At 38.6% G+C, this 11,280-nt stretch overlaps 1 protein-coding gene across 1 annotated transcript in view; it reads left to right on the forward strand.

Moving 5' to 3' along the window:
* The first annotated feature begins 4,629 nt into the window (after window positions 1-4,629).
* Window positions 4,630-11,280, forward strand: part of susd2 (sushi domain containing 2) — a 33,019-nt gene continuing 26,368 nt past the window's right edge. The window contains exons 1-6 of the mRNA XM_060882872.1: window positions 4,630-4,901; window positions 6,466-6,664; window positions 7,692-7,840; window positions 8,313-8,480; window positions 9,770-9,944; window positions 10,394-10,595. Coding sequence (XP_060738855.1) covers window positions 4,817-4,901; window positions 6,466-6,664; window positions 7,692-7,840; window positions 8,313-8,480; window positions 9,770-9,944; window positions 10,394-10,595 — 978 coding nt within the window. The 5' untranslated portion in view covers window positions 4,630-4,816. The remainder of the gene's footprint in view (window positions 4,902-6,465; window positions 6,665-7,691; window positions 7,841-8,312; window positions 8,481-9,769; window positions 9,945-10,393; window positions 10,596-11,280) is intronic.

Genomic DNA, 11,280 nt, shown 5'->3' on the forward strand with positions numbered 1-11,280 from the left:
ACGCCCCCAGCTGACCCCTCTGTTGAATCTTCATTTGACTCTTAAGCAAAGAATTTGTAATCAATCAAATGCACTTGTGGATGCTGGTGGGGGCAGAGATCATTTCTGGGCCAGAAAGACTGAAATAAAGAAACTAGCAAGAACTCATTACACCTCAGTATTGCGACTCACATTTTTCCTCAGTTCACTTTATAAAGTCAAAATCAAGTTCTGAAAAAAACTTTTAACCTCTCAACATCGTGAACTGCTTCTTTAATGTTTATCTCAATTTTACCATTTAAATAGTAAACAACATTTGAAAACTTTAGTTACTGTGATCCTTGAAAGAATCTTAGTAAAGTAGCGTGAGCTGGAACCTCATAAACATGTGCAAAGGATTGTTTATTAGTACTTAATGTCAACAAACTTATTGTGTGTGTGTGTGTGTGTTTTTTTATTGTAATGTATAAATCACTATCATCTTTGAAAACTACTGTCTCCAAGATGACTTGTTTTGTCTGCTTCAATAATCACACCCTTCTAAACTAAACCATCATATAATCTATCATTATTAATTGTAGAATTATTTGTATTTAATACCAAGAGTCCTAATTAATATCAAGTGATTTGCAAATTACTTGAAAACAGCGTTATGGGTTAAAATACAAAATCAACATGTTTACTTCTTTAGTTTTGTTGTTTCTCTAATGAAGGGGTCACGTACAGGAAGCGTATAGCCTCCAGTTTAGCAGCAAACATAATTGAAATCAACGTAAACAAATATTTAATAACAAATTAAAGAAAATTTGTCTAAAGAAGAAAAATACTAAAACACTTAAAATGTCCCAGCAAAGAACATTTAAGAAAAAAACGTTTTGACATATTCTCTCAAGGCATTTAGTGAGGGAATTATGCCAGGATTTATAAATATTAATAAATCTGCAAATTAGCAAACAACACGCCCTTTTGACCTCTTATTAAAATATACAAAATATCTAATTGGTTTGTTGGCTACTAATAAACTAGCTGTAAACTTTTCTCTACAAGCTCTTAGGCCTTAAACTAGAGGACTTTCATTTTGAAATATGACTCATCAATTCGGGTTGCCATGTCCGTGTATTTCCGCCATTATCCTGATGTACAGAGGAAGAGATGGTAAGACCTGCTTTAAAGACAGACCCAACAACCCTGGTCCAGGTCAAGGACCCACTCCTCCTATTAAACAATGCTCATATGTTTAAATACAATATTTATAGGGGTCAGTGATTTGAAATGTAATATTAATAAAATGGAATAAATATGAATAAAATAAAATAGAATAAAATTTAAATAGAATGTAAATCTGGAATTTATATATTTTTGTAAAGCTGTTTTGCCTTTTTAACAACGTCCAAAGTTAAAACACAAACAATGTTGAATTTATCTGTATTTATTAATATATTCATTTCAATTTAGAAATTCTACATAATGTGACAGGATGAATTTTTATTTTTAATATAAACATTATATATATATATATATACTTCATTCAAAAAGTAACTCAATTACTTTGTTGATTACTTTCATACAAACACAAAACTGACTTAAACACAAAGTAATTTTTAAACACTATTTTATTTAAGTCAGACCAGCACATACTGAATATATCACAAGGATTTCTGAAGTAAATAACAAAACAAGCTGAATAATATATTCAGAATCATATGATGTTGTGTTGAGCCCTTAAAAATGTTCCTTTCACAGCTTATGGATGAAAACTATCCACAATGTACAACATAACACAACACATTTTGAAATAAATAAATGAAAACAATCTGAATTATTCATAATCGATTTGGAAAAACTGCTATTGTTGACAACCATAAATGATATGCATTAAAAAAACAACATAACATTGTAAAAGCTGTTTAAAAATGAAATCTATGAGCAATTTTGAACCTAACCACGTCGAGGCATGTAGTTTCTGGAGGTGCTTCGACAGATTGGAGTTGCTGTTTATCGGACCTTCGAACCAGAAAGACACAGCTTACATTTGACTAAAAGGTTTTCGTCTTTATTCTCAACTAAAGTGAAATAATGAGCATATTTCCACTTTGAGAAAGTCTTGCCTTGACTCGACATTACTCCATGACCCGCCACATACATGAATAAACGGAAACACGCCCAAAGTGCGGCGTCTTCATGTTTACAGGTTGGCATCCACCAATCTTACAGTACAATGCGTCGCTGCTGTAAACAGGTTAGAGCCTAACCGTTAGGCTGTAGGCTACACTTCAGTTAAAATTAATTAATTTAAAAAGTAACGGACAAACGCACCATATGGTAACGGTAACGGAGTTACTTTATTTAAAAATTAACGGACAACCGCACCATATGGTAACGGTAACGGACAAACGCACCATACGGTAACGGTAACGGAGTTACTTTATTTAAAAAGTAACGGACAAACGCACCATATGGTAACGGTAACGGAGTTACTTTATTTAAAAATTAACGGACAACCGCACTATATGGTAACGGTAACGGACAAACGCACCATATGGTAACGGTAACGGAGTTACTTTATTTAAAAAGTAACGGACAAACGCACCATATGGTAACGGTAACGGAGTTATTTAAAAAGTAACGGACAAACACACCATATGGTAACGGTAACAGAGTTACTTAAAAAGTAACGGACAAACGCACCATATGGTAACGGTAACGGAGTTACTTTATTTAAAAAGTAACGGACAAACGCACCATATGGTAACGGTAACGGAGTTACTTTATTTAAAAAGTAATGGACAACCGCACCATATGGTAACGGTAACGGACAAACGCACCATATGGTAACGGTAACGGAGTTACTTTATTTAAAAAGTAACGGACAAACGCACCATATGGTAACGGTAACGGAGTTATTTAAAAAGTAACGGACAAACGCACCATATGGTAACGGTAACGGAGTTATTTAAAAAGTAACGGACAAACACACCATATGGTAACGGTAACAGAGTTACTTAAAAAGTAACGGACAAACGCACCATATGGTAACGGTAACGGAGTTACTTTATTTAAAAAGTAACGGACAAACGCACCATATGGTAACGGTAACGGAGTTATTTAAAAAGTAAGGGACAAACGCACCATATGGTAACGGTAACGGAGTTACTTTATTTAAAAATTAACGGACAACCGCACCATATGGTAACGGTAACGGACAAACGCACCATATGGTAACGGTAACGGAGTTACTTTATTTAAAAAGTAAGGGACAAACGCACCATATGGTAACGGTAACGGAGTTATTTAAAAAGTAACGGACAAACACACCATATGGTAACGGTAACAGAGTTACTTAAAAAGTAACGGACAAACGCACCATATGGTAACGGTAACGGAGTTATTTAAAAAGTAACGGACAAACACACCATATGGTAACGGTAACAGAGTTATTTAAAAAGTAAGGGACAAACGCACCATATGGTAACGGTAACGGAGTTACTTTATTTAAAAATTAACGGACAACCGCACCATATGGTAACGGTAACGGACAAACGCACCATATGGTAACGGTAACGGAGTTACTTTATTTAAAAAGTAACGGACAAACGCACCATATGGTAACGGTAACGGAGTTACTTTATTTAAAAAGTAAGGGACAAACGCACCATATGGTAACGGTAACGGAGTTATTTAAAAAGTAACGGACAAACACACCATATGGTAACGGTAACAGAGTTACTTAAAAAGTAACGGACAACCGCACCATATGGTAACGGTAACGGAGTTACTTTATTTAAAAAGTAACGGACAAACGCACCATATGGTAACGGTAACGGAGTTATTTAAAAAGTAAGGGACAAACGCACCATATGGTAACGGTAACGGAGTTATTTAAAAAGTAAGGGACAAACGCACCATATGGTAACGGTAACGGAGTTACTTTATTTAAAAAGTAAAGCGTTAGAGTATTAGTTACTGTCAAAAGTATCTGCGTTACAGTAACGCGTTAATGCCCAACACTGTATATATATATCTCAGGGGTGTCCAACCAGTCAGAGACCAAGAGCCACATTTTTTATTGTGTAACCTCAAAGAGCCACATCATACACATGGGTAAACATGAACATCACCTTATTTCCATGTCATTTTGAGAGCGAACTTGACACAAATTGTTTACTCAAATGATTTTGCTCCTACTGGGAAACTTTGAGGTATTTTCATCCCACTCTAATGCGCGTTTGACGAAAATACCGTATTGGACTGAAGCGAAGCGAACACGCACAATAAAAAGACACACAAACTTCGATATGAACGTAAGAGCCGCATGCGGTTTGTCCGCCCTGATACTGTATATATCATTCTATAATAATGTTAATCCTGCAGATTTGGCAGCCCTTTTAACTCCCATCTATTTTAAGAGTTAAAGAAAAACAAACCAAATTCTGATTTTTACAGTTTTCGAACAGCACATTACAGGTTTTTTTTTTTTTTTTTTTCTAATGAAGTCGTATTTGTTTGTTTATTTATTTGTTTGTTCCTGCAGGCGGTGAAGCGGTTAAACTGTAACGGCGCGACTCACAGAGTAAATCATTATCAAGAAGACCTTTGACACAATGACACGCCTCCAGTGAAGTGCGCGTGCACACACACACTTACACACACACACTCTCTCTTACACACACACACACGCCCGACCTGAACTCGTACTGCAGGGATTACAGCGACATAAACGTTTTAAACACGGTATTAGGGAAATGTGGACTACTTCCGGTTCCTGTGTGTGTTTAGAGGTTTTAATGTGAAGAACAGGAGATACTTTATGGACTGAAGAAGCTCCTGTGTGAAGTTAATGTCACTGAAAATGCTGGTGTGCAGAGTGCAGAGTTTGTGTTTCATGCTGATTTTTGTGGATTTGATCTCACATCCTGCAGCAGGTGAGCGCGCGCACACACACACACACACACACACACACACACTCTCCCACTCTCACTCCCACACACACACACACTCTCTCCCACTCTCACACACTCACTCCCACACACACACTCCCACTCTCACACACCCACACACTCACACACCACACACTCACACCCACACACACTCACTCCCACACACACTCACTCAGACACACACTCCCACTCACTTACACACACTCACACACACATACACTCACACCCACACACACTCACTCCCACACACACTCACTCAGACACACACTCCCACTCACTTACACACACTCACACACACATACACTCACTCACACTCCCACTCACACACAGACACACACACACTCACATTTCTAACTTCATAGTTAGTTAACTGACTTCGTCCTCAGATGTGTTTTACTGTAACCTTTGGGATGGCGAGGCTTATTTTAGCCACCGTATGACACCCAAATCACTTATTATTATTATTATTATTATTATTATTATTATTATTATTTTATTTAATTATTATTATTATTATTATTATTATTATTATTAATTTTTATTATTATTATTTATTATTATTTTTATTATTATTATTATTTATTATTATTATTATTATTTTTTATTATTATTATTATTATTATTATTATTTTTTTTTTTTATTATAATTATTATTATTTATTTTATTTTTTTTATTATTATTATTATTTTATTATTATTATTATTATTATTATTATTATTATTATTATTTATAGTACTGATAATATATCTGCACTCTCTGTCTAATGAGGCCTTAAAACCTGTGAGTTCTTTTAACTACGCAAAATAGTTTTCAGTTAGTGTTTTGGAAGAAGTTTATTTTCACGTTTCATTGCAGTCATAATGTTGAGCCATATAACCTGTTTATCTGTCTTAAGGAGACTTTTGCACTGCAGGCAGAAGGTCGTGGTTATGGAATGAATCCAGTCAAAATTCATATGACTTTTCTACCAATTTCCATTTTTTTCTTTATAGTTTTGCCAGATTCACTTGGCAGATTCATAAATAAATAAATAAATATAATAGCTGAAAAAAAAAATTTTATTTAATAATAAAACCTCTGATAGTAAGCTCTCTATACAACAGTAGTGAGTGGAAAAGCATCTCAGATGGCAGCAAGTTCAGGCTGGTGGTGGTGGTGGTGCTGGTGGTGGTGGTGGTGGTGTAAGGAGTGATTCTTTGGGACACAACAAGCTTGTTCATACCACCAGGTGATGTTTATTCCAAACTTCAGCTCAGGTGATCCCGTGCTTTAGCTAACAGGAGAGGAACCCGACGTAGTCGTCTGCTGTTGTAGCTCATCCACCTCGAGGTTCAACGTGTTGTGCTTTCTGAGATGCTTTTCTGTTCACCACGATCGTGTAGAGTGATTATTGGACTTACTGTAGCCTATTGAAGACTCTGATTGTCGTGCTTTGCTCTGCTTACACATGATTGGCTGATCATCAGGTGTACATGTCTTCCTATTAAAGACCCTGGTGAGTGTGACCTGATTGATCTTTCTCTCTTTATCCTCCTCCTCCTCCTCCAGCTCAGTCCTGTGAAGGTCTCTGTGGTGAAAGGTTGGCGTCCTGTTCCTGCCACCCGACATGCGAGACCTTACTGAACTGCTGCCGAGATGTGAAACAGTTCTGCCTTGACATCTCGCCTCACTCTGGTTCTCTTCTCGGAGGAACCGACTTTAAACTGCTTAATGTCAGATTTGCCAAGAACGCCACCCTCACCTGCAGGTACGTAGAGAGTTTATTATTTACTCAAGCCGTTCTTTAATGTGGAAAATTATTAAACACGTTCAGCTGTTCTGAACTTTACCTTTAACTCTGTTTATATTTATGCTTAAATCTAAAGCATTTGTTATAAACCAATCTGCAAAAGCAGCTCCAAAATGTGATGCCGCCACCGCCACCGCCACCACCACCACCACAGTGTAGACGATGTTCTCAGTGTGATAAGTGGTGTTGGGTTTCTGAGAAGGATGAAAGAGAATCTTTTTCCAATGACTTTTAGCAAGTTACAATGACTTTTTTTTTCTCTCATTTTCTGTTCTGTCCTAAGTTGTTATGGTTGTGAACATCATCTCACATCTCTAAAGCTTTTTCAGAGTTACCCGTGGCCTCTTGATTACCTTTTCGACTCATCCTGTCATTACCTGGTTACTGAATCTGAGATGTTGAGACTGTAGCAGTGAGGTAAAGACATGAGGCAGAGATGGAGGTAGCTGAGATGAGGATGTTAAGGTTCTATTTAGGAGTGACGAGGATGGACAGGATTAGGAACGAGCGCATCAGAGGGACAGCTCAGGGTGGCTGTTTTAGGGACAAGGACAGAGAGGGTAGATTGAGATGGTTTGGACATGTACAGGGGAGGGAGACGGTTATATTGGTGGAACGATGTTGGAGATGGAGCTGCAGGTAAGAGGACAAGTGGAAGGCCAAAGAGGAGATATATGGATGTGTTAAATGAGGACATGAAGGTAACTGGAAACCGTGGCGACCCCTAACGGGAAAAGCCGAAAGTAGAGGATTTAATAATAAAGAACATTTGAGATATTTCTGTCATGATTTCCGTAATTCCTGTCATGATTTCCAGAACTTTCCTGGACATGTTTTGATGTAAGATGTATGATGATGGATACTGTAAGTACTCTGGAACGTATTTATTTGCTGTTTTTCCACAGGCTTAAATCATAGCCAAGAAGATAGATTTGGTTTATTTTTTACCAGAATTGTTTTTTAAATGGTGTGTGTGTGTTTTCAGGTTTAAGTCTGAGATCATAACTCAGGGCTACGTGGATGAGGATGGTGTGGGTCACTGTATCTCGCCCCTGCTGTTTGAATCCGGCTGGATCCCGTTTAAGGTTTCCACCGATGGACGGAACTATAACCGAGCCGGTCGATGGCTCTCAGGTCAGCCTCGCGTATCAGTTTAATATTCTCATAATTATTTTAATTCAGGGGGGGCACGGTGGGTTAGTGGTTAGCACGTTCACCTCACACCTCCAGGGTTGGGGGTTCGATTCCCGCCTCCACCTTGTGTGTGTGGAGTTTGCGTGTTCTCCCCGTGCCTCGGGGGTTTCCTCCGGCTACTCCGGTTTCCTCCCCCGGTCCAAAGACATGCATGGTAGGTTGATTGGCATCTCTGAAAAATTGTCCGTAGTGTGTGATTGTGTGAGTGAATGAGTGTGTGTGTGTGCCCTGCGATGGGTTGGCACTCCGTCCAGGGTGTATCCTGCCTTGATGCCCGATGACGCCTGAGATAGGCACAGGCTCCCCGTGACCCGAGGTAGTTTGGATAAGCGGCAGAATATGAGTGAGAGAGTGAGTATTTTAATTCACACCGTGATGTGACCTGATCAGCTTGTTCTGTTCTGTCGATCAGTGCACCACAGTAAGCTGAGTCTGGAGAACAAGCTCCACCTGGTGAACGGGACTCAGTGGCAGTATTACGGTACGCCGGGCGTCGGTGGAGTTCTGCTGATGGAGTGGAATTCATCTCTGATTAAAGCTGACAGAGTAAACGTTGAGCTGTGGGGCTATGACGAGTTCGGTGAGTAGAACCAAAGCATCCTTCTTATTTTGAAGAAAACAATGTTGATAAAATCAAGATTAAATATTTAATTCCACTAAACTATAAATTGTTGAATAAAGGACATTATTTCCTGTCCGGTGTCACTAAATGAGGATGAGGTTTACTTCTGAGTCCGGTTCCTCTCAAGGTTTCTTCCTCATGTTTACTCAGGGAGTTTTCCTCACCACCGTCTCCTCAGACTTGCCCATTAGGGATAAATATTAGAGATAAATAATAACATAATTTTAAACATTAAAATGTTTTGATTCTGTTTCTATACTTCTCTAAAGCTGCTTTGAGACAACATAAATAGTTAAAAACTGGGCTGAATCATTTCCTCCCAAAAGCTCACAATTTATCAAGTAGTTTTTGTCATTTTTTTCCTCAAAGTTCATTTCTCTTTGTCGCAAAAGTGTTACTACACATTAGTGTTTATTTCGTCAGACGGGACGAGATGAAATACGTTCGTCAACAACCTTTTTTTTCATGACTAAGACGAGACGATGACGAGACTGCACCGCTGTCCAAAAACGCTGACTAAGACTAAATTAACACGCGTTATTGTTGACGAAAAAAGACGAGACGAAAATGTTTTGTATAAAATAAAAACTAAGATAAAATCTCTCTTCATTTTCATCTACAATTGTCTCTGCTTTTTCATCACCTTTAAAATATTCACAACGAGGTCGCGGCTTCGGGCTGTTTAGTGTGTGTAGAAAGAATTCGTCCACAAGAAGCTCAAAAAAAAAAACTCCTGATCGCAAGTCCACCCTACTGTAGGTCTAGTCAGGCTTTTTGTGTTAAATTATATTTCCTGTCCCTGCGCAGGCTCTTTTATTGTACATGACAGCTTATGTCCCGATGACCGGTCTTTGCATTACGATTAAAAGCAGTATGAATAAAGTAAAAAATGTGATGTGCGGTCAAGTTCGAGTGAAACATGTGAAACACTTTTTTTACTGAAATGTTTATCAGTAATAATCTCAGTAATAATGTGTTATTTTAAAAAAAGACTACAATTTTTGGACTAAAACTAGACTAAAATTAAAAGACTTTTAAGTCGACGAAAACTTGACTAACAAAAAAAGATATGTGATTGACTAAATATGACTAAAACTAACAAGGACATTTGGCACAAGACTAAGACTAAATTATAAATAGGTGATGAAATTAACACTAATACATACAGTATGAAGGAAAGTGTGTTAGCTGGAGCTAAACTAAAGTGAGGGTTTTGACCAGCGCTCATGTTCTTTTTCTCGCCTCAGGAGAGCCATATTCTGATCAGTGGACGGCCGAGTGGAAATATCTGTACTCAGTAGGCAGAAATGTGACCAATAACGGGGTATTCAGCTTCGTCCCGAGGCCCACTGAGATGCCGCTGTCACAGTGGCACATGGGCAGCATGAGGGTCAGTCCGAGCACCGAACCTGACGGCACATGGTGAGATCTCGTTCTCATTTACATCTAGTTTGTGTTTATCCACAGTGATGTACAACTCGGTCCCTGATTGATTTATGGTGAATCTGTAAAAAAAATAATGTGAGCCAACACAACACACTATGATGAAATATAATAAACTATAGCTGCGTCTCAATCCGATCCCTGGTTCACTAGTCAGGAGTCTGACGTTTTTAAGGTCTGTCTCTCTCTCGATCGTGAAATACTTCAATAAAATCCCACAATGAACTTAAAAAAAAACCAAGGAGCATCAATGCTGACTTTATTCTCTTACTGGGAATGACGAAATATTTTTTCTGAAAAAATCTTAAACTTGCCAGAGAAATCATGTCGGGTCTTTTTCAACCTTTAATGTGATATAGGAACTGACAACATTCACGTGAAGAATGAAGAGAAACCGTTTTTGTGTGTGTATGTGTGTGTGTGTGTAGGAACGTGAACGCTCTGTGGACTGGTGATCATGCTCTGGCGTATCACCTGGAGGAAGCCTTCAGAAAAAATTCAGCAGCTTGGGCTCTGGAGAAATGTTTGAAATGGGACGAGGAGGAAAAGCTGATGCCCAGTTTCCTGCCTGAGATCATCGATTGCCCCTGCACGCTGGCGCAGGCCCGAGCCGACACCGGCAGATTCCACGTGAGATTGAACTAAAAGCGATCTCGATTGTTGCGCTGTATATCGTAACAGGTTGTGGAAGAGTTTTACTGGAAACGCCACAGCGGTGTAGATGCTTGAGTTTCGATGTTAATTTGCAGCCAAACAGGTTAAAGGTGGGGTCTCCGTTGTTTGAAAGCCAATGTCAACATTTGAAATCACCAAAACAAACACGCCCCTAAACCAAATGGGTCCCACCCCTGTATTGATAGCTCCGCCCACACGTACATACGTAACCTAGGAAACTACTGGAAAGAAATGTGTCTTTATCATAGCTGAAGTGAAGAACAATACGATTGCAGATAAACAAACAAGCAAAAATGACACACAAGCATAATCATGTAAAGGACAAAGACATATATTAGTTCTGTGTAACAAAGCAAAACCAACGTTACTCACCTATCGAGAAGGAAAAAAGCGCCTCGGCGTCTTAAGTAAAGTTGGTCACATATTCACAGATTGGAGTTTCCCGAGTCAATAACTCCTGAGCTAAACACTGTTACTACACAAAACACGGTTGTAGCTGCGTCTCTACATTACTACGATAGAAAAGAGGTGTTATTTGTGTAGTAACAGTGTTTAGCTCAGGAGTTATTGACTCAGGAAACTCCAATCTGTGAATATGTGACCAACTTCCTGCTCCTTCAGTTCTCTCCAGCGCTGGAAA

Source organism: Tachysurus vachellii, chromosome 12, assembly GCF_030014155.1.
Source record: "Tachysurus vachellii isolate PV-2020 chromosome 12, HZAU_Pvac_v1, whole genome shotgun sequence".
In the NCBI taxonomy this organism is placed as follows: Eukaryota; Metazoa; Chordata; class Actinopteri; order Siluriformes; family Bagridae; genus Tachysurus; species Tachysurus vachellii.